Raw genomic sequence first — 24,243 nt, forward strand, 5'->3', positions numbered from 1 at the left:
CGTTCGAGTTTGCGCGTCGCTCGCGCGTATGTGGGAACGCGGTAACACCGAAATGGGAGATTGACATCGAAAGAATCAAAACTGAGGGAGGGGACATTTCTACCTATCCACACTACGGGGGAGGTAGAGTAAAGCCTACCTGTGTGATAGAGTTGGCATAATGTCGACAGTAAAATAGTTTACAAGTATTTTTTTGTTTGTTTACAACAACACCGTGACAACTTTTGAGGCAGAAACGCTCCGAGCTGCCCAATGAATGGCGTTACCTTTTGCCTTGTTGGAATTCCACCTCGCTCTGAAAACGAAGTAAGTGCACTTGTCGTTGAGACATTGCTTCTTTAAATTGCAATTGACTTACTGTAACTATTATTTAATTGAAAAAAAAGTAGTTCGTCTTTCTCTTGGTACATTTTGTTGTTGTCTTTTAGCAGTCGCTCTTATCCAAGGCGATTTACAGTAGCATACATTTTTCGTACTTTTTCGGACTGGTCTCCTGTGGGAATCGCTATGCTCTACCCGGGACCTAAATATCTGTTAGGCTAAATATTTTCCAGGGAGCGAACGTTCGTGCTCTTATTGTAAGCTTCTCCGCGGGGGGGCAACTCATTGTGTACTAATGTAATGTAGGCTACACTCAGTACACTACACAGTTTTGTTGTATAGGCTACACTTTCTATCAGTCTAAAAACGTAATACAAAGGCTGCCTGCCTTTAGCTTGAACTGTCAGTAATGTTGTTTTGCAATCTTCTGCACCACACAATAGTCTATACACTGGACTTGTCAAACTACTATCACATATGATGTTGTGCGACAATTTGATATTAACATAACGTTCACATCTATTAGTAAAGAAAATATGTGCAACGTTCGCTAGTTCGAATAAAAAAAACAGGGGCCACATTATTTTAGGCATGCACTCTAAGTTACATGACAAAACGGTGAATGCATTTGTAAATAATTCAAGTGGTGTTGTCAACTTGATTTCATGCTACTACCTAAAAGCTTTTTCATTACTGTAATGGAGTCCCCAAGAGCTTTAAACTACAATACATGCTTTATTATTCTGTTATAACCTACTGTAAGAAAATTTCAACCTGATTTTCCACCATGGTCAATGAATGCACTACTGGACATGTTTGAGCCTTATATGCACCCCCATCAGAATATAAGTAAGGGTGGGTGGATGTGGGAGTGAGACAATATGAAATTGGGTTAGAATGCATCAATTTCCATATGTCAGCCCACAGGTGCAGCCCCGTAGACAGAGGGCACATTGTAGCCGTTACACTTTCCTCACTGTTACAATGTAGAGGGTTGGGAAAATATGTTGTTCATTTGGGCTACAATGTTTCAGGAATCTGGGCTATCCCATGCTTTAACTGCTGGAGAGACATATAGACTGCCAAACGACTCATGGTCTTCAAGTTGCCATACATGTTGTCGGGCAAACTGATGGCCACATTTAACCAGTTGCACTGTAAAGGAGGTTATTCAGATAACAGTAAATTAAGTAAAATTAAACAACTTATAGTTTTACTTGTAGTTCACATTGACTTATAGCTTGCTTGACCTTCAATTTAGGCTACTGTGTTGTGTTTACCGTTCCACATTTCAAGCACCACATGTGACAATTTTGTTTCCGGAAGTTCATTGATTCAACTTCTCAAACTTCCAAATGTCTTCCGTTATCTAACTTTCTTTCAAATTCCCCCATTGGATTATGTGTGCTCAGTCAAGCAGACTCCTCTTGCCTTATATGTCCAGTATCAAGCCTTCAAGCATTTGCTGAAAGCTCTAAAGTAAAAGGGCAATTCGTTTGTGCCGCCGTGGTTGCTTTGGCCTGGTGTAGTCACATGGGTAAACAGTAGCATTTCTCCAAGGCATTTAGACTCTACTTTAGGCTATACAACCTTTCAGGCAGACACCTAGTCCAATTGTTTAGGCTCAAACTTAAGTAGAAATGTGCCTAACAAATGCAAAATGTGTTGCATCATATGGATAGGCTATATACAGTACCAGTCAAAGATTTGGACACACAGACTCATTCAAGGGTTTTTCTTTATTTTTACTATTTTCTACATTGTAGAATAATAGTGAAGACATCAAAACAATGAAATAACACATATGGAATCATGTAGTAACCAAATAAGTGTTAAACAAATCAAAATATACATTTGGAGTCATTAAAACTCATTTTTCAACCACTCCACAAATTTCTTGTTAACAAACTATAGTTTTGGCAAGTCGGTTAGGACATCTACTTTGTGCATGACACAAGTAATTTTTACAACAATTGTTTACAGACAGATTATTTCACTTATAATTCACTGTATCACAATTCCAGTGGGTCAGAAGTTTACATACACTAAGTTAACTGTGCTTTTAAATAGCTTGGAAAATTCCAGAAAATGTCATCGCTTTAGAAGCTTCTGATAGGCTATTTGAAATCATTCGAGTCAATTGGAGGTATTTCAAGGCCTACCTTCAAACTCAGTGCCTCTTTGCTTGACATCATGGGAAAATCAAAATAAATCAGCCTAGACCTCAGAAAAACAATTGTATACCTCCACAAGTCTGGTTCATCCTTGAGAGCAGTTTCCAAACGCCTGAAGGTACCACGTTCATCTTTACAAACAATAGTACGCAAGTATAAACACCATGGGACCACGCAGCCGTTATACTGCTCAGGAAGGAGACGTGTTCTGTCTCCTAGAGATGAACGTACTTTGGTGCGAGAAGTGCAAATCAATCCCAAAACAACAGCAAATGACCTTGTGAAGATGCTGGGGGAAGCAGGTACAAACGTATCTAAATCCACAGTAAAACGAGTCCTATATCGATATAACCTGAAAGGCACCTCAGCAAGGAAGAAGCCACTGCTCCAAAAACGCCATAAAATAGCCAGACTACGGTTTGCAACTGCACATGGGGACAAAGATCGTACTTTTGGAGAAATGTCCTGTGGTCTGATGAAACAAAAATAGAACTGTTTGGACATAATGACCATCGCTATGTTTGGAGGAAAAATGGGGAAGTTTGCAAGCTGAAGAACACCATCCCAACCGTGAAGCACGATGGTGGCAGCATCATGTTGTGGTGGTGCTTTGCTGCAGGAGGGACTGGTGCACTTCACAAAATAGATGGCATCATGAGGATGGGAAAATGTTGTGGATATATTGAAGCAACATCTCGACATCAGTCAGGAAGTTAAAGCTTAGTCGCAAATGGGTCTTCCAAATGGACAATGACCCCAAGCATACTTCCAAAGTTGTGGCAAAATGGCTTAAGGACAACAAAGTCAAGGTATTGGAGTGGCCATCACAAAGCCCTGACCTCAATCCCATAGAAAATTTGTGGGCAGAACTGAAAAAGCATGTGCGAGCAAGGAGGGCTACAAACCTGGCTCAGTTACATCAGCTCTGTCAGGAGGAATGGGCCAGAATTCACCCAACTTATTGTGGGATGCTTGTGGAAGGCTACCCGAAACGTTTGACCCAAGTTCAACAATTTAAAGGCAATGCTACCAAATATTAATTGAGTGTATGGAAACTTCTGCCCCACTGGGAATGTGATGAAAGAAATAAAAGCTGAAATAAATCATTCTCTCAACTATTATTCTGAAATTTCACATTCTTAAAATAAAGTGGTGATCCTAATTGACCTAAGACAGGTAATTTTTACTGGGATTAAATGTCAGGAATTGTGAAAAACTTTTGACCTCAACTGTATTTTATATTCTTCAAAGTAGCCACCCCTTTGCCTTGATGACAGTTTTGCACACTCTTGGCATTCTCTCAACCAGCTTCATGAGGTAGTCACCTGGAATGCATTTCAATTAACAGGTGTGCCTTGTTAAAAGTTAATTTGTGGAATTTCTTTCCCTCTTAATGCGTTGAGCCAATCAGTTGTGTTGTGACAAGGTATGGGTGGTATACAGAAGATAGCCCTATTTGGTAAGAGACCAAGTCCATATTATGGCAAGAACAGCTCCAATAAGCAAAGAGAAACGACAGTCCACCATTACTTTAAGACATGAAGGTCAGTCAATCCAGGAAAAGTTTCTTCAAGTGCAGTCGCAAAAACCATCAAGCGCTATGATGAATCTGTCTCTCATGAGGACCGCCACAGGAAAGGAAGACCCAGAGTTACCTCTGCTGCAGAGAATAAGTTCATTAGAGTTACCAGCCTAAGAAATTGCAGCCCAAATAAATGTTTCACAGAGTTCAAGTAACAGACACATCTCAACATCAACTGTTCAGAGGAGACTGCGTGAATCAGGCCTTCATGGTCAAATTGCTGCAAAGAAACCGCTACTAAAAGGACACCAATAAGAAGAAGAGACTTGCTTGGGCCAAGAAACACGAGCAATGGACATTAGACCGGTGGAAATCTGTCGTTTGGTCTGTTGAGTCCAAATTGGAGATTTTTGGTTCCAAATGCCGTGTCATTGTGAGACGCAGAGTAGGTAAACGGATGATCTCCGCATGTGTGGTTCCCACCATGAAGCATGGAGGAGGAAGTGTGATGGCGTGGGAGTGCTTTGCTGGTGACACTGTAAGTGATTTATTAAGAATTCATGGCTACCACAGCATTCTGTTGCGATACACCATCCCATCTGGTTTGCGCTTAGTGGGACTATCATTTGTTTTTCAACAGGACAATGACCAACAATGACAACACACCTTCAGGCTGTGTTAGGGCTATTTGACCAAGAAGGAGAGTGATGGAGTACTGCATCAGATGACCTGCCCTAAACAATCACCTGACCTCAACCCAATTGAGATGGTTTGAGATGAGTTGGACCGCAGAGTGAAGGAAAAGTAGCTAACAAGTACTTAGCGTATGTGTGAACGCCATCAATGCGGTTGGGAAAAGCATTCCTGGTGAAGCTGGTTGAGAGAATGCAAAGAGTGTGCAAAGCTGTTATCAAAGTGTGGCTACTTTGAAGAATCTAACTTATAAAATGTATTTTGATTTTTTTTAACACTTTTTTGGTTACTACGTGATTCCATATGTGTTGTTTTGATGTCTTCACTATTACTCTACAATGTACGGCTAATGGACAAACCAAGCAGACTTGGATCATGTCTCATGATATGTGACTGTGCCAGTGAGTGCTAATGTAGTTAGGCTTAGTTCTATTGATTGATTGGTTGATTGATTGATTGCAATGACCTATGTTAGAAGCCTCTATGCACCCTTTTCAGAAGATTCACTAGTGTTTCCCATAGCAACAGAACCTTAAGCCGACATCAGGTTTGATAATGATCTGGGTCGTGTTCACTTGGCACAACACGGTACCAAACTGAATGAAACGGGCTAATACTATATGAACTTGTCCAATAAGAAGCACTCATATGGGGCCTACGGAGTGGCGCAGCGGTCTAAGGCGTCACTACAGACCCGGGTTCGTTCCCGGGCTATATCACAACCGATCGGGAGTCCCGTAGGGTGGCGCACAATTGGCCCAGTGTCGTCCGGGTTAGGGGAGGGTTTGGCCCGGGGGGGTTTTACTTTGCTCATCGCTATCTAGCGACTCCTTGTGGGGGGCCGGGCGCCTGCAGGCTGACCTAGGTCTTCAGTTGAACAGTGTTTCCTCTGACACATTGGTGCAGCTGGCATCCGGGTTAAGCAGGCGGGTGTTAAGAAGCGTGGTTTGGCGGGTCATGTTTCGGAGGACGCATGACTCAACTTTTGCCTCGCAAGCCGGTTGGGGAGTTACAGCGATGAGACAAGATAAAAAAGGGGGTAAAATACCCCCAAAATAATAATTCCAATAAATAAGAAGCACTCACTAGAAATATTAGTTTTCTGTTATACAATATTTTAAACCTTTTTGCTACAGTGTGCCCTAATAAACACGATCCTGAATGGCCATTTGCACTCCAGTTGTAATGTTTACCTTTGTGTTACAGTGAGTGACAGAATGGAATGCCTGCCAATACAGGTTCCTGTGGTAAAGTAGATAAGCCAAGTCCTGGTCAGGCCATGGGAAATGCCCTTGATTTCTCCGTGAAGCCGGTCAGGCTGGAAGGGAGGGGTATTTGTTTGGGATTAAGGTAAATTTTGTTCTGTGTCATTTGGACAAGCTCAGGGTAACTCTCAAAGTTCACCAATTTGCAGTGGGTAAATACATGACTGTTTCTACCCTCAACATCAGCATCTTTGCATCGTTTGACAAGACAACAACAACAAGACAAGCTGTCTTCAGCAGAAACATATGGATCATACTGCCATTACCACCCAGTTCTAGGCTAACACATTTCAAGCTGCTCACCACCTTCTCCCACTATCTAACGCTGGTTCATCTCACCACCATCTCCCCCTATCAAACTGTTGGTATGTACACTATACACTACACTATATTCGGAAAGTATTCAGACTCCTTGGCATAACATATTGTTATGTTACAGCCTTATTCTAAAATGTTTTCCTCATCAATCTACACACAATACCCCATAATGACAAAGCAGAAACACGTTTTTAGAGAAAAACCATTGTCCGTAGAGCTCTGAGACAGGATTGTGTCGAGGCACAGATCCGGGGCATTGAAGGTCGCCAAGAACACAGTGGCCTCCATCCTTCTTAAATTGAAGAAATTTGGAACCACCAAGACTCTTCCTAGAGCTGGCTGCCCGGCCAAACTGAGCAATCGGGGGAGAAGGGCCTTGGTCAGGGAGGTGACCAAGAACGCGATGGTCACTCTGACAGAGCTCCAGAGTTCCACTGTGGAGATGGGAGAATCTTCCAGAAGGACAACCATCTCTGCAGCATTCCATCAATCAGGCCTTTATGGTAGAGTGGCCAGACGGAAGCCACTCCTCAGTAAAAGGCACATAACAGCCTGCTTGGAGTTTGCTAAAAGGCACCTAAAGACTCTAGAGGAAACTTGGCACCATCCCTACGGTGAAGCATGGTGGTGGCAGCATTATGCTGTGGGGATGTTTTTCAGAGGCAGGGACTGCGAGACTAATCAGGATAGAGGGAAAGATGAATGGAGCAAAGTAGAGAGAGATCGTTTATGAAAACCTGCTCCAGACCACTCAGGACCTCTGGGGCGAAGGGCGAAGGTTCACCTTCCAACAGGACAACGACCCTAAACACACAGCCAAGACAACGCAGGAGTGGCTTCGGGACAATTCTCCCAGCCAGAGTCCGGACTTGCACCCGAGTCTGGACCCAGCCAGAGTCCGGACACCCGATCAAACATCTCTGGAGAGATCATGATATAGCTGTTCAACGACGCTCCCCATCCAACCTGACAGAGCTTGAAAGGATCTACAGTGAAGAATGGGAGAAACTCCCCAAAAACGGGTGTGCCAAGCTTGTAGCATCATACCCAAGAAGACTCGAGGATGTAATAGCTGCCAAAGGTGCTTCAACAAAGTACTGTGTAAAGGGTCTGAATACTTATATAAATGTGATATTTCAGTTTTGGATTTTTAATAAATTAGCAAACATTTCTAAAAAACAGCTTTTGCTTTGTCACTATGGAGTATTGAATGTATATTGATGAGAATAGAAGATATCAATTTTAGAATAAGGCTGTAACGTAACAGAATGTGGAAAAAGTCAAGGGGTCTGAATACTTTCCGAAATCATTGTATATACAAAAGTGTGCCTTCAAATTCGTGGATTTGGCTATTTCAACCACACCCGTTGCTGACAGTTGTATGAAATCGAGCACACAGCCATGCAATCTCCATAGACAAACATTAGCAGTAGGATGGCCTTACTGAAGCGCTCAATGACTTTCAACGTGGCACCATCATAGGATGCCACCTTCACCATCTGGCAGACCGACGGACAAATCCGGGTTTGGCGGATGCCAGGAGAACGCTACCTGCCCAAATGCACAGTGGCAAAAGTTTGGTGGAGGTGGAATAATGGTCTGGGGTTGTTTTCATTGTTCGGGCTAGGCCCCTTAGTGAAGGGAAATCTTAACGATACAGCATACAATGACATTCTAGACGATTCTGTGCTTCCAACTTTGTTGGAACAGTTTGAGGAAGGCCCTTTCCTGTTTCAGCATGACAATTCCCCGTGCAGAAAGCGAGGTCCACACAGAATTTTTTGGTCGAGATCGGTGTGGAAGAACTTGACTGGCCTGCACATAGCACTGACCTCAACCCCTTCGAATACCTTTGGACTGAATTGGAATGCCGACTGCGAGCCAGGCCGAATCGCCCAACATCAGTGCCCGACCTCACTAATGCTCTTGTGGCTGAATGGAAGCAATCCCACGCAGCAATGTTCCAATATCTAGTGGAAAGCCTTCCCAGAAGAGTTTATTATAGCAGCAAAGGGGACCAACTCCATATTAATGCCCATGATTTTGGAATGAGTTGTTCGACGAGCAGGTGTCCACATACTTTTGGTCGGGATAGTGTATGTCCGCTGGAGTGGAAGTGTTGGTGGAGGGGGAACCATAATGAGTGACAGGATGCAATTGTGTCGACCCCAAATGGGAGCGATTATTGTTGTGTTGTTTTCGCCGAGAGGGAGAAATGGAATGGGGCTTTACTGTATAGAAAGGGGGTGGGAGGCACCCTGGGACAGGCCGGGTCTTGCTCTGAAATGCAGACATGACAATGAGCCTCTGTTGAGCTGGGAACAGGGCAGGGGCAGGGAGAGATGGAAGGGAATGAGGTGGGTCGATGCGATGTGTGTGTGTGTGCGCGTGCGTGTATGGGGCAAAGTTGAAAGGTCGGGCATAGAGCTGCTGCTCTGTACCTTTATAAATGGCTTAATGGCTATCCCAAGCTTGAGGTAAGAGCTGGGGTTTCCACCCAGAGTGACTGGGAAAGGAGTGTGTGTCTGTGCTCAAGTGCGACTGCGTGTACTTACACTTGCATGTGTGTGTGTGTACGTGTGTGTGTGTCCTTTCATGTGAGTGCGTGCGTGTACATATCTATGTGTGTGTGTGTGTGTGTGTTAGAACAAACACTGGCTCATTATTCCTCCAGCAGGTGGGCTGCACAGGAATGTGTCAATGAAAGCGGGATGGCGATTACTGTGTAGCAATGGAATGAAGAGAGAAAAGAAAGACCAAATAAAAAATAGGAAAACAAAGAGAAAAGAAAGACCAAATAAAAAATAGGAAAACAAAGAGAAAAGAAAGACCAAATAAAAAAAATAGGAAAACAAAGCGCGAGAAACTTCCAGAGAAAGTGCTAGCGAGCGTGGGAGCTCGATATAAAGCGATAATAACGGCAGAGTGAAAAACATGAAAGAGACAATGATAAAAGGGAGGGGCAGCGGTGGGCACGGGCATCAGGTGCAGTCAACAAAGCCCTCTGCTCCCAGCGAGTGAGTAGTGCATAGGGTGGGGGGTAGGGGGGTGGATGTGCCTCCCCCTTTAATCCAGAATGCTCTCTGTGGTGTCTGCCCCATCTGGATGCCCAGCTGCTGCCCTGAGCATTAGGGATTGCATGCCATGACCCCCATTACCCCCCCCCCAGCCACTGTGAATCCTCACCTGACACCCCCTTTGCCTCTCCAGGGAAACCAGCATCATCCCTCCTTCCGTCCCTTCATTCCTCCATTCTCTTCATACCTTGCTGTCAACACAACAGAGAGCATGTGTAACGGAGGGCGTTCAGTCAGTGAACCACACTCAAGTAGCTTTGCCTGAAATCTGAAGACTTGTGTTAGCTTGCCGAGCTAATGCCTAGGCTTTAACACAGCAGACCAACAAAGACTTTCACCAAAGAAAGGTTTGGCCAATATCTTTGATAAAGTCTTAGCACAGGAAACTATGAAATAGGCAAAGCACCAGTCATCCTAAGCTGCATTCGGAAAAGTGTTATCTTCAAAGCAGAGTTTGCAGCCATTGACTTTTGTAACTGCATATCAGAATCTCTCAAATTGTATCCAATCAAATGGCTCTTATCCAAACCCTGATTGGCTATATATCATCACTTCAGACACTGTGGCAGAGAAGGCAGTCTTAAATTAGACATGCTTATTTTGAACGGTTCAAGCAACACTCCGTCCGGCTTCAAGCCTGTCATATCACTGCACCACAAAGTAACGGACCCTAACTCAATTCAAAACAACACACTTTCTGCCCCCGCAAGGCTTGTCATAACGCCAATGTGAATAACCCTATCCAATGGGAAAATGGCCATTTTTTACACATTGCGCACTGAGGTGTTGTCCTGCTTGGAATTTCAACCATACGGTTGTTAACTACCGTCATCATAGGTTCACTTTGAAGCTGTGCTGTCCCTATAATCCACAAAGAACCTACGATACCATTCAAGAACATGCATCTACATGCCTGGGTAGTGTTTATTAGGGCACGCAACAGAAACTGTTTCAAAAGTTCAGGTAGTCCCTCTCAAGGAGCTGATTGTGGACTACAGGAGAAAGAGGGGAGAGCATGCCCCCATCCACATCCACATCGATGTCCACATAACTAAGAACTAAGAACTTAACATGGTCCACACAGACCCGCACAGTCATGAAGAGGGTACGACAGCGCCGTTCCTCCCCAGGAGGCTAAAAAGATTTGTCATGGGCCCTCAAATCATCAAAAAGTTCTACAGCTGCACCATCGAGAGCATCTTGACTGGCTGCATTACCACTTGGTATGGCAAATGCACCATCCTCGACCGCAAAGCGCTACAGAGGGTGGTGCGGATAGCCCAGTACATCACTGGGTCCGAGTTCCCTGCCATCCAGGATGTCTATATCAGGCGGTGTCAGAGGAAGGCCCGAAAAATTCCCAAAGACTCCAGCCACCCAAGCCATAGACTGTTCGCTCTGCTACCGATCGGCAAACGGTAGCATCGGCTCTCGGACCAACAGACTCTACTCCCAAGCCATAAGACTGCTAAACAGCCATAATACTGCTAAATAGTTAATTCATGTTTACCCAGACTATCTGCATTGACCGTATCTTGCACTGACTCTATGCACACTCACAAGACTATATACAGTATACACACTACAGTGAGCTCCAAAAGTCACTGTCCCAATACTGGAGCTTACTGTACTGAATATACACACTGATAGTCTTTCCCAAAACCCCCACACATTCACATACACTGTATACGCATACTGACAACACAAACACACATAAACACACACACATACCGACACAAACACACATTACACACGCACACACACACACACACTTACACTCATCATATGCTGCTCCTACTCTGTTTTTTATTTTACTCTTATTATTATTTATCCTGATGACTAGTCACTTTACCCTGCCTTCGTGTGCATACTGTATCTACCTAAAATACCCCATACCCCTACATATTGATCTGATACTGGGACTCCCTGTATATTGCTCCATTCTTGTGTATTTTATTCCTCATGTTTTTTAATTTATTTCTTACTCTGCATTGTTGGGAGGGGCTTGTCTACACCCTTTGTATTCTGCGCATGTGACAAACATCATTTGAGTTGATTTCCCTGTTTGAGTCTGCTGTCTTCCGTTTGGTGCCTAATGAACACAACCCTGGTTTTAAGATGGTGTTCTTCCCTGTTGTTTCCTTCCTGCTGTAAGTCCTTTGAAATGCAATGCTATGTATCCCCAAGCCTTTTCCCCACTGGCTACCACACAAGGCTCAGTGTCTATGGAGAACAATGGCTGGTACAGATGCCTTGGTCAGTTGGTCAGGCCACTGCTGTGGGCTTTGTAAAGGGGAGTCTGTGGTGAATCATGGCTCATGCTGGAGACATGGTGTCCACAGTGAACCTGCTTGACATGCTGATCTCAGAACAGCTAGTTTGGCTACAATATGCGTCTTTGTTTGGGCCCGTGATGAAAGGTCCTGATTTGCCATTAACACTGTGCTTTGTTAGTGCGGCCATGATGGGGACAGTTTGGTTGGAAACTGTTGAACACGTACAGGTATGGCCTGCGTGGGTATACTGGGGGTCAATCTCTTTCTAGGGTTCATGATCGGCCTCATTCAAGAGTGCTGAAATGTTACAGAATGTTCAGCTAGAAAGTGGTTGTAGAACAGACATCACTCATGTCTGTGCATCACTCTCAGTCATGTAGAATCGATATGTTCCATTAATTTCTATCTGTCACATTCAAAATTAATAAGAGCCTACCGTCAGAGTGGAACTGAACTCCATCCAGTTCAGACACAGTCAATCACCCCAGTCTTCCTCTCACAAGAGAGTGCTGTAGTTAACCCATTCGCCACTCTTGGTAGTAATAGTTTGGGTAGTTGTGTGGTGCTGGACACAGAGGAGGCAGACGAGGAGGGGATTTCTACCTATGTTTGGAGGAATCAGTGGTACGGTCATGGGTGCTCAAATGGCAACCTGTTTTCAAGAGAATATAGCATGTGTGCCAGATTTTCAAGGCATAGGCCCCAGTTACTGTATGTTCAGAAGGGATAGATGAATAGACGACATAAAACATAAGGCACAGTAGAACTGTGAAACTGTAAGGATCGACGCTGGAGACAGGAAGCAGGTACAGGGAGAACATTTAATGAACTAGGGACATAAAACAGGACAGGACCAGCGACGGGGCAAAGTAACGACATTAATGCTGACACAGGGAATAACGTGAGGAACAGACAGATAAAGGGAAGGAATTCAAATAATGATAGAGTTCAGGTGGGTCCAAAGAGGCGCTGGTGCGTGTAACGAAGGGGACAGGTGTGCGTAATGATAGGCTGTCTGGCGCTCGAGAGGGAGAGCGGGAGCAGGCGTGACAGAAATCTTTATTGCTGAGCCCACCTGTTTAGCAAAAAAAATTATATAGATATAAAATAGACATATCCGTTTGCGAACAATAAAAAAAATTATGTATTGAGTTAATAAAGCTGAAGAGAAATTATAGATAAAACGTCTCGATGCTCATCAACCAATGGACATAAACATTACACAACAAGTCAGAAATCGCATATTCAACAATGAGTGGTTTGGAAGGAATTGGTGGCTAACTGTCGCAAAGCGATAACTATTTTGCTTCCCCGTGCCTGCTATTCGGTGGAGAGGGTGTGTGGTCCAAGTCTGGGTTTAAGGATTTAAAACATCTGCCTGAAAGGGTCTCTTTTCCAAACTTAAAAGGATCAACATTCAGCACCAACACCATAGGCCAGAAAAGGTTGAATACATTGCCCATGCTGCCAATCTAGCTTGAATTCACCCAGAGAATGCCAGACTTTGATGACAAAGTTTGAAGAGAAAGTTTGCCCACAAGAAGAACTGCCGCGCCACCTTCCTGTTCAAGTGAGCACAGCACAACAATGGTAAGTCCAAAAATAGGTATGCTGCTGCATAAATTAAGCTAAACATATCTGCCAGGGAGATATGTATACTGTAGCTAAGAAAGTAATACTAAGTGTATGTTGTGTAGTAGGCAGTTAGTGGCCCATGTGTCTCACCCTAAGAATTTGGTCCCTCTCCCCCTCAGAACTTTGCCTTCTGTTCTGACTTGGTGGTGCACATGTAGCCTATAGCCTGTTTTAGAGAAATGTCATCATCGGATATTGTAAGAGATTTCATTATCAGCTTATATGCCCCTGTTATTTATCATATGGTTCTGATTTGGCGTGCAGGGCGAATAATGTAAGAACGGCCCATGTTCTGAATTCTGTCGCTGTTCATTTCAAAAGTGCTGAACAAATAGGTGTATCGACTACGTCTGTCTTAGTTTGCTTATTAATGTCTTAATCTAAATTTTGGCTTGCGTCTTATCCGCTCATCGTTCCCCTATGCCATCGTTTGTACATCTCAGTTGTTATATTGCTTATATAAGTCTATCTCATTCATCATTTTAGGCAATGTTGGAATTATTTAATTGTTCTGCTTTCTCCGCAAGGAGGGGAGACTATATAATGTTGTTGGGTCTGTAACCATCAAATATTAATTTTTCAACAAAAAGTTCAGTAATAGACCCATGTAATTCCAGTTGATATTGCGAGGGTTGTTTTGTTTGCATAACGTCTATAAAAGTGGATGCTCGTGTTTGTATTTTAATTTCTTTTTAGACCACATAGGCCTAATAAAATACTTAAAATGGTAGGCTAACTGCGTCTCTCTCTCTCTCTTTCTCTGTGTGGTGGTTTAAAGAACAGGAAAGTTAAGGCCTCAACATCTTGCTGAGTTTATCTGAACTAACATCTCTCTGAATTTCTGTCGGTGTCCATTTTGAAAGTGCTGAACAAATAGGGCTACCTCGTCGCAGCTCATTTGCTTATACTTGCTTATACTTAGAGCTAAGTGTTGATGATATAAGAACAAACATGAATTTACTGAACATGAATGTAATAGTGTTTGTGTATGGTTCAAAATTCAAAACTCATGTTGGCGTTCGTTATAATTGAAGGAGAATGCAGTTCTTATCGAGTTACACAAATCCACAAGGAGTCAGTAGAAACCATATTTATTTAAGCGAGTCAGCCATATCAGTTATGTTTTTTAAAAAGGCAGTAAGTGAGGCTGAATGAACTGTTTTGCTGCCAGACAAGGCTCCGCTGATAGCCAGGTGTAGCAGTGGTAAGGATTCACTCCATGGTGCTGAAAGGAAAGCTCCGCTGTCAGGAAAGATTTATGTCGGCCCTAACAGTTTGTGGGCACCATTTGTCACCATTATAGTGCAATTAATGTATTGTTCAGTGTTGTGTAGTGGCTTTGCTGGCGTGCATCCAAAAAATAGCTTGAGTTTGCCCCACCATTTACATGCTAAAATCATCACTGCATTCCCCATGCTCATAATCAATGTGTGTGTGTGTGAGTCAATGTGTTTGTTTCTTAGTTTGTGTGTGTGTTCATGTGTGTTTGTGAACGCGTGTGTGTGTGTGTGTGTGTGTGTGTGTGTGTGTGTGTGTGTGTGTGTGTGTGTGTGTGTGTGTGTGTGTGTGTGTGTGTGTGTGTGTGTGTGTGGTCGGGTCAGTGCTATGGGGCTAGTTATGCCATTAAAGGGGAGAGGTTTTACAGTGTCCATGGTTACTTGGCCTGGTTTGGGACTAGTTCCATACTGACAACAGCTGCGGCCATGTGGAAAGATAAAAAGAAAACCAAGAGAAGAACCACGAACCTTGGAAATATGTAGCTGTATTATTTAATTTTTTAGCTTGGAACAATTTCACAGTTGACAAAAAATAGGTCAATTAGGAGGCTTTTCCTGCCATCGAAGGTTGAGTGTGTGTGTGTGTGTGTGTGTGTGCGTGCGTGCGTGCGCCTCCTTTTTGTTCTCATGCATACTCAAAGAATAATCCCTTAATGCATACTATTGATATTAGCCCATTTTAGCCAACAGGGGTTATCAATACTATCTGATAATATCTCTGTTGTCTCCTCGATGTGTGTGAATAAATAGGCTGCCTATTTTAGACATACTCTCGGTTTCAATAATCAATGGTGTAAGTTACAGTTAGGTCTATTTGTTGAATTGAGAAGGTTATCAAGTCAGCGTGATCTTTTGCAAGCTAGTGCTGCCCACTAGTGGCTTTAAACAAAAATAGCTGATAATCATGTCTACATTGTGTGTATGTGTGTGTTTGCATTTGTGTGTTTCAAGTTTTATTAGTCGTATGTACAGGATACACACGGTATACACCGTCCAACGAAATGCTTACTTGCACGCTCCTTCTCGACAATGCAAACAATAAGAAATAATTAAAGATAAGAATACGGACATAAAGTAAATGGCTCAGTAAAATAGAATAAACATTTTAGCATAAGTAGAATGTGTCCGTCCATCCGTGCGTGTGTGTGTGTGTGTGTTCTCTGTCTACACTCTGTCTCTGTCGAAACAACTCTTTCTGTTTGTCACTCCCTTCATCCCCGTAACTTCTTCCCTCTGGTTATATAAGAAGTCAAGAGGAGGGTTGAATTTGTGTGGAGACTGGAGGTAATGAGAGAGAAAGAGGAGATGGAATAGAAAGACTGAGAGAGAGAGAGCAAGGTCAAAGGAGCTGCAGGGTAATGAGCCTAAAAAGAGGAGACATGAGAGAGAGTGGGGGGGGGGGTGTAAACATAGAAGTATCCAATGAGAGGCAGAGAGAGCTGGAGAGAGAGATTGGGTGTGTCCCAATCAATGGCACCATATTCCCTATAGGCCTATATTGCACCACTTTTGACGGTCAAAAATAGGTTCCCACTGGGGACGCATGTGAGGGATAGATTAGAGGGGTGCTGCTGTCCTTGCCCAATTTAAACAGCCAATTCTCTGTTTTTCCTATTGTTTTATCACGGTGGAAAGTTCATTATTGACTTACTTTTGATCCACCTTACACCTAAAAAAAAAAAAATGCAATGTCGCTCTCTTTTTTTGTACCATTGTTAAACCAATAGCTTTTGTGAGCTTTGTTTCAGTATTTTAGTTTTGCACTATGCCAGGGGTTGCCCCATTACTAGAAGAGGAGGGGACTACTTTGCCGTCTGTGCTGACAGTACTAGTATCAATGACATGTTAATGATGGCCACCCCATTTCAGACAGGGATTTGGCTGATTTGGCTGGTTGCCTCTCATGGTTATTACCAGCCAAACCTGTGGTGTCATGTCACCAGAGAGAAAGGGAAAAGAAAAGTGTGTGTGAGTGTGCATGTGGTATTTGCAGCTTTTTAAATCAGGTGGCATCTTTCGTATTCGCTAGTAATTGCTCTATTGATAGAACTAAAATCTAATAAGTTAAATCAATGTGTGTATCTGTGTTTGGTGACACGCTTACAAGGCTGTTAGTCCTTAAATAGCCATTTCCCATTCCTCCCCCATCCTTCAATTCCATTCATCTTAGCTCCGTCATAATGACTTCTGCGTCCTCTGATTCATGATTCACACACACATTTAGCCCTCTGGATGGAGTGTCAGTGGTTGCCCTTACTAACAGTAGCCCCAAGGTCCAATGCTATGGAGTCTGGACAGACACTGACACACAAGAACACACAGAACTCAGAAAAGCAGGCTAGCCATAGGGGAGAGATACAGTGAAGCAGATAGGGAAATGCCTTTCCTTTTTTATCCTACCACTGAGTCGGCGCTCCCATTTTTCCGGGTTGAGTTTTCTAAAGAGATTGTAAAGAGGGGAGGAGAGAGGAGAGGAGCGATGGGTGCCATTTCCAGCCAGGGGAGTCTGCATGCCTGTCTTAGTCAATCTATCTTTTTTTGTCTCTTTTCTTTTCTCTCTCTCTATTTCTCTCTCTCTCTCTTTCTCTCTCTCTCCCTATTCTCTCTTTCTATTTTTACAATGCTCTGGCTCACAGGTGTCAAAGCAAAAAGCTTTAAATACACTGCAATACATTGCTGCTGCTAGTTTTGTTTTAAAAGGCTGGGACTCTCGGTCCGTCCCCCCCCCCCCCACACACACACACACACAGCCTTTTTAATGTTAGTGTGTACTCTACTGTCAGCTGCGGCGGCCAGGTTCTGAGCATAAAAAGAGGAGACAGGGAGACACACATAGAGAGAGAGAGAAAGCGAGACATGAGAGAGAGAGAGAGAGAGAGAGAGAGAGAGAGAGAGAGAGAGAGAGAGAGAGAGAGAGAGAGAGAGAGAGAGAGAGAGAGAGAGAGAGAGAGAGAGAGAGAGAGAGAGAGAGAGAGAGAGAGAGAGAGAGAGAGAGAGAGAGAGAGAGAGAGAGAGAGAGAGAGAGAGAGAGAGAGAGAGAGAGAGAGAGAGAGAGAGAGAGAGAGAGAGAGAGAGAGAGAGAGAGAAACACACACAGAGAGAACATGCTGTGTGCTGCTCACTGCTCAACCGCCTTGCTGGACTGGCCAGTGGAGGGATGGGAGGAATGTGAAAGAGAGGCGGAGAGAGAGAGTGAGAGAGAGAGTGAGTGAGTGGGGTTGACAGAGTGGACTAGCGTTGCGTGGAGCACAAGAGAGCCTACAGGGAGTCAGAGAGAGAGAGAGAGAGGCAGGCAGGCAGAGCCTGGGTAGAGAAAAGAGGAGAGGATATACTTTAGACAGCAATAAAACAGAGAGCCAGCCGCTGCCAATACTGCACTATACCCAGCATGAGAGAAAAGAGCTACTGTTACCAGCTACAATAAAAAAAACGTGGAACTAAAACTCGTTCTGATCCAGTGAAGAGGACAAGATCCAGGTACAGGTTTCCAGACCTGTACGCCACCCTAATGGCTTCTATACCAGTAAAGAGGACTTCTGAACCTCGATTTCCGGTCAGTGAACAAGGAAGTGTGGCAGCGTGGATCTGAATCTGTCTATATACTGAGAAAGGACAAGAGGTTAACAGCTACTAGTCTAGCCACATGTAGAACGCAAACGCGGGACAACTCATCTAGAGGAGAGGATGAAATCATAATCTGGTCCTGGATCAGATCCTGGATAGAAATGAGGACACCAGTAGCTCTACACAGATCAAGAATATTACTGATCTAGGACCAACTCTGATGAAGAGCTAGTCGTCTTGTGCCTTGCAAAGGCCCTTTCTCTTTATTGTCTCCACTGATCTCAGGCCTGCCATCCAAGCTGCTTCACCTACTGCTCCAGAAACAGAACTAGTGACCAACAGGACCATGATGCACAACATTTTTGACAGACAGACAAACCGAACCAGAACCCAAATCCACTTTGAGGAATACAAATATATTCACCTAGACCTGGATTCATTCATCAATATGAAGATTTTGTTGATTTTGACTCTGAATTCTGATGTCTTGATTTGACGTTAAAATTGATAGACACTAAGTGGTTGGGTTCCGTTGGTCACCATTGACTCTTGACCCCCATGTCCGGCCGAGAGTGTGTGTAGCGTGTCTAGGTGAAAACGTCAGGTGGTTGCGGGGATAACAGCGGTGTCGTATGTGTCCCGTCCTGTGTGGGGCTGTAGCAAACACTCTTGTGTGTGTGGTGCGTGTGTGTGATGTTGAGAGTGGAGGTCCCAGCTCCCTCAGGGCAGGAGTGGTGTTTCCAGTGCTCAGTAGGGGTGGACTGTAGTGACCCGGAACCTCGCTGTATCTGGTTGGCGGTGTTACGAAGCATTACCCTACATGCTACCACCACTACCGCCACTCCACCCCGTGCCTCTCCCCGACCCTCCACCCCACCCCGCTCCTCTCCGCGACCCAGACGAAGGTTGCCCCGGAGGGTTTTGCCACATCTTCGCTTGTCCTGGGTAAGAAAGAGAGACTCTTCTGGGAAATCTCCTAATCTGGCGTGCTCAACTCAACATAGAAAGATAGAAACATAGAAAGGCCGTGACGTAGATGTGTCTTTGGGCATCGGGTTGTTGGGTCTGGTTGATGTTCAAGGATTGTTCCGCAATATGACAAAATAAAAAAAGATATTTCAGAGAGACAGCCAGAGATTCTAATTCCAGAGAGATGTTCTAATTCCAATTATAAACAAGGTGGTTCGAGCCCTGAATGCTGATTGACACATCAGATCATATACCACGGGTATGATAAAAAAAAGTTATTTTTACTGTTCAATGACGTTGGTAACCAGTTTATAATAGCAATAAGGCACCTCTGGGGTTTGTGGTATATGGTCAATATACCACGGCTAAGGGCTGCATCCAGGCACTACGTCGTGCCTAAGAACAGCCCTTAGCCGTGGTAAGGCTAAGTGACACAGTGCCTTATTGCTTAATTATAGGATGACAGCCATTTTCAGTAGTGAAAGAAGTTCAGCGCCTTACCAGTGTGTACTCCACACTGGCCTGTAGCAAAAGGCTGTATTAGTCGGAGGATCCGTCATCTCTCCATCTGCTGATTGTCATTGGATTTACTAAGCACCTACACCAATGCAGAATTGACAGAATTGCTATTTTAGAAAGGGTAATGTATAATGTAGAGGCTTGATAAAGGCTAGAGAGTAAATAAGAGTGTGTGGGGGGTTGGGGGTGGAGGGGCTGTGTCACTCCTGCCTACTGTATGTCTTATGTAATGGAGCGCAGTGGGGGCCTGTTGACTAACGGAGGGGAAGGAGATCGGAGCAATGCTTTCGTCACCCGGCACTGTACATATTTATACATCGGCGCGTGTGTGTGTGTGTGTGGTACGTATATGTGAGTGTATGATGGGTGCAGGTTGGAGTGTCATCTGTTCTGCTCGAGTGATGCATCGGCAGGGTGTCTGTGTATGTGAGCGCATGTGGGCGTGTAGGTTAGAATGTGGTGTTCTCTTATGCGTCAAAGATGTAGCAAAGATCTGTGATCATCAAAAGGCCTTGCCTGAGTAATTGACAATCAGGGGCATTAACACATGTTAAAAGGAAATGTGTGTGTGTGTGTGACGTGTGTGTGCAGATGCATTCATTTGCTGGTTCGCTCGTGTGTGCGTGTAAAACAGTTTGACAAACAAACAAAGTCAAACCGCGTTTGACCTCACAGCCTATAGGGGAAGTGACGTCATAGTTACACGTCACGTTGCCCTTCGTTGACAAGCAGCTAATCTTATGGCTCAGTTATTGATAGAGGTGGGAGAATTCAGGACCGTGTGTAAAGGAGACTGGCATTGGCGGCTTTTCCTGCCCCTGTGAGTGTGTGTGTGTGTGTGTGTGTGCGTGTGTGCGTGCTCTGGTATATATTAGGGAGTGTATATGAGAGTGTGTGTGTATGCTTGTGCAAGTTGTGCTGGCATCTCACACCCCAGTGTGTGTGTTTTCATGCACTTACATGTGAAATAGCAGGTGTAGGAATGGAAGGCCATGAGGGATTCTGACACGTCATCCTCACAGTATGTAGCGGGGTGATGTTTTTTGGGACGAGTCTTGTCCTTGAGGCAGAACTGAGCGATTTCCGCTAGATGGGCTAGCTGCAAAGTCAAAATTGGGTATATTGTAAAAATTGATGAAGCTTTTTGGTCATCATTTAAGGTTAGGGTTCGGCATTAGGGTTAGCAGTGTGTTTAAGGTTAGAGTTAGGGTTAGGTTTAAAATCAGATTTTATGACTTTGTGGCTATGCCAGCTAGTGACCACTCTGCAGAGCTGCCTCTAGAACAAGATTCATGACAAAAAACACTAACCTGCCAGTGTGTAACCTCGCTCACACACACACACACACACACACACATACACACACACACGCACATACACACACACATGCACAGACATACGTACACACACACATACTCTTTCTCTTTCTGTGTCCATGGTGTTTTCGAAAAACAACATCTATGCCATCTCCATCATCAATCTACGTATGATGAGTCCATGCTTAGGGGCATCCCTGCTCGTGTGGACGTGAATGCACGGTATGTATTTGTGTATACGTGTGTGTGTGTGTGTGTGTGTGTGTGTGTGTGTGTGTGTGTGTGTGTGTGTGTGTGTGTGTGTGTGTGTGTGTGTGTGTGTGTGTGTGTGTGTGTGTGTGTGTGTGTTTGTGTGCGCGTGTGTGTACACTACATAGTTTCTTAATATTAGTGTTATGAGTCTATTCTAAGACTCCTTACTGAGAATGTGATTTCTATCCTTCCAAGCATCCAGCCTTTGTCTTAGCTTTCCTTCGCAGTCCTATACCACTACATCATATTTCCACTTCCTTGCAAAACAACACATAGCATTTCATAAGGGACTATTACAGATGGGAAGTCAACAGAATAATTCAACCTGTCAATGTGGATCCGGGAATTCCAGATGCTTGAATGCTAGTCACAATGTTGGGCTGGGTATAAAGAGAGGGGTGTTGCAATGGAACTGGAGCCCCCATCGGAAAGAGAGTCCCCCTCCCTGCCACCCACACACTCACACAAACACACGCAGGCACACAATCACACACACATAGTCCCCTCCCTAGCCACTCTATTCTTAGAGGCGAAGGATTCCCTGAATCCCCAAATGGGCCAGTTAGCTCAGGCACCATGCCTCACTTCCTGTTCAAGGCTCTCCACTTCCTGTTGTTGTGGTGCGGTGCAGTGTGGCCTGGCCTTGTGATTTTGTGGGGAGGGGGTTGGCGGGGGAGTGGAGAAAGAAGGCAGGAGGGAGTATAGGAAGTCAAGGGCAGGGTGGGATGAAGAAGGAAGAGGGCCGAAGGCTATCAGGAGAGGTTGTGTGATAAGATAAAGACGGTAGCTAGACACTAAAAAGCTAAGTGTGCTGTATGGTGCCTGAGTTAGGAGCTTTTTCCTAATATTACTTAAGCCTAAGCGGGATGAAGGTATGTATCCCCCTGCCAATCTCTGTATCTACATATCTACATTTTAAAACCGTTTTCAATAGAATATGTTGCTGTTGGATACTGCATCCCGCCTAAGAAAAATGTATAGGGGAAACCCTTTACGGCATATATGGACCACCAGTGTATCCCCAAAGTGTTACAGACACAAAGACTCCAAACACACAAAGAGGCGTGAGTCTTATTATTCTTTAGGTGTGGGTGTATGTGTGTTTGCGCACGTGCGTGCATGTTCATGCGTGCCTAACGTGCGTGTGTATGTCATGATCGAGTCCTGTTGTTCCATAATTGTTAGATATAAATACCCACTCCAACATGTATTTTTACCCCTCCATTGTGTGGCAGGTGATTATGGGAGAGGTGGGTCGTTAAAATAGATATTATTCCTGAGAGAGAGAAAGGCATTGGTGGAATTCCAGAATTCTGGGTGGAGTTTAAAAAATTGGGTGAAGTCTCCCTAGCCTGGTCCCGAACCTGTGTGGTATATAGCTATTATCGCTAATAGAAACTTCTCTGACGTTTCACACTTAAGCAATACATTTCTCACTGACATGGAGGATATGTTTGGACTCACTGACCTAATTCAAAGTTTACACTTACACCCTCAGCTCACTTTACCTAACTTACATTGACATTTTGCTCACATATTGAAATTACTGATACATTTAGAAAGTTGTACTAATGAATTGAATAGCTAATATTGACTTTGACCCCTTTTCTTAAATCCTCCTTATCTGTGTCCCTCGTAGGCTAAAGGGCGGAATGATGGCGTCCTGTCATCCAATGAGAACACTCGGCCGCTGTCGTCGGGCGAGGTTGAGGGTGTGGCGTGGCAGGGCCCTCGTACGGTGCTCCTGCAGAAGAACTCCCAGGGCTTCGGCTTCACGCTGCGCCACTTCATTGTGTACCCGCCAGAGTCCTCCCTCCACAATAACCTCAAGGTAACAATGGTTCATAGCCCCCACGATGGAATGCATTACGTTCATTTTACAGATTTCCCTACCAAGCTTATGCTGATCTGCTAACCTCCAGTAGTGTAGAGGTTAATTGTCTCTCATGACCAAATTAAGAGGGGTCGTGATGTCACAGAATTACAGGTGTGTGTGTGTTACCCTAACAGTTTTCACACTTATGGAGGTGTCCTGACCAATGGTCACCAAACAGTGGAAGAAAAGCCCACACATCTTGTAGCTCCCTAGGACCAGGGTTGGGGACCACTGACCTACAGGGAGAAGAGAGAAGAGAGGAACAGAGAAGTAAATAAAAGAGGCAAATGGGGTAAAAGAGGAAAGGAGGAGACGAGAGGAGGAGAAGAGAGAGAGGAGGAATATGTTAAACAGAAGATGAGAGGAGAGAAGAGAAGAAGGAGAGGAGATGGGGCAAGAGAGGAGAGGGGGCAAGAGAGGAGAGGGCAAGAGAGGAGAGTGCAAGCAGAACAGGAGATGAGAAGGTAAATAGAAGAGGAGTAGAGGATGAGAAAGGGAAAGAAGAGGAGAAAGGTGGTAGTATCACTGGTTCCTACTCCAGGGTATCTAGGTCTCTATTATGTGGCTGTAAAGCCCAGGTCATTGTCTGTCTGACTGGAATGAGCTCAGTCAGCCAGCCGGCCAGACCTAAACTGCCCAGTCAGCTGGGGTGTGTGTGTGTGTGTGTGTGTGTGTGTGTGTGTGTGTGTGTGTGTGTGTGTGTGTGTGTGTGTGTGTGTGTGTGTGTGTGTGTGTGTGTGTGTGTGTGTGTGTGTGTGTGTGTGTGTGTGTGTGTGGGTGTGAGGGTGGAGTAGGGAGTGGGTTATTGTGTGTGTGTGTCAGAGAGAGATGAACAGTGCATGTGTGTATGTGTGATAAATTGAGGTAAACTATGTGAGCATATGCTGGCTCATGAGTGTTTTTGTCACTGTCAATCCATTTCTGTGTGTTACTATGATGAGGCCCGTTTCGAAGGTGTGTGTTAATGCGTTTGTAGCCACACAACTGCTCATCGCTCTGACTGCCTGGGGGAGATAGCATCTCCTTGTGGTAGAGCCACAAAACAACTGGTCTGGTTGGTCTCTGTTCACTAGTTTTCTAGGTGTCTCACTTGTCTTCCTCTCCTTTCTCTGCAGGATGAGGAGAATGGAAACGGCAATGGAAAAAGTGAGGGTTTTTCATGTGTCATTATACATTCCTTTGGTGTGCG

General features: G+C 44.5%; 1 protein-coding gene across 7 annotated transcripts in view; it reads left to right on the forward strand.

Annotated features, from left to right (window-relative positions):
• arhgap23b (Rho GTPase activating protein 23b) overlaps nucleotides 1-24,243 on the forward strand; it is a 74,916-nt gene that overhangs the window by 24,780 nt on the left and 25,893 nt on the right. For 2 of the 7 annotated variants that reach the window (XM_071392445.1, XM_071392444.1), the window contains exons 1-3: nucleotides 17,708-19,067; nucleotides 22,818-23,009; nucleotides 24,170-24,200. In XM_071392445.1, coding sequence (XP_071248546.1) covers nucleotides 18,816-19,067; nucleotides 22,818-23,009; nucleotides 24,170-24,200 — 475 coding nt within the window. In that variant the 5' untranslated portion in view covers nucleotides 17,708-18,815. Of the gene's footprint in view, nucleotides 1-27; nucleotides 307-17,701; nucleotides 19,068-22,817; nucleotides 23,010-24,169; nucleotides 24,201-24,243 lie in introns of those variants that run through there. The other 5 variants (XM_071392446.1, XM_071392448.1, XM_071392449.1 and 2 more) reach the window with 5 other exon arrangements.

Source organism: Salvelinus alpinus, chromosome 3, assembly GCF_045679555.1.
Source record: "Salvelinus alpinus chromosome 3, SLU_Salpinus.1, whole genome shotgun sequence".
Lineage (NCBI taxonomy): Eukaryota > Metazoa > Chordata > Actinopteri > Salmoniformes > Salmonidae > Salvelinus > Salvelinus alpinus.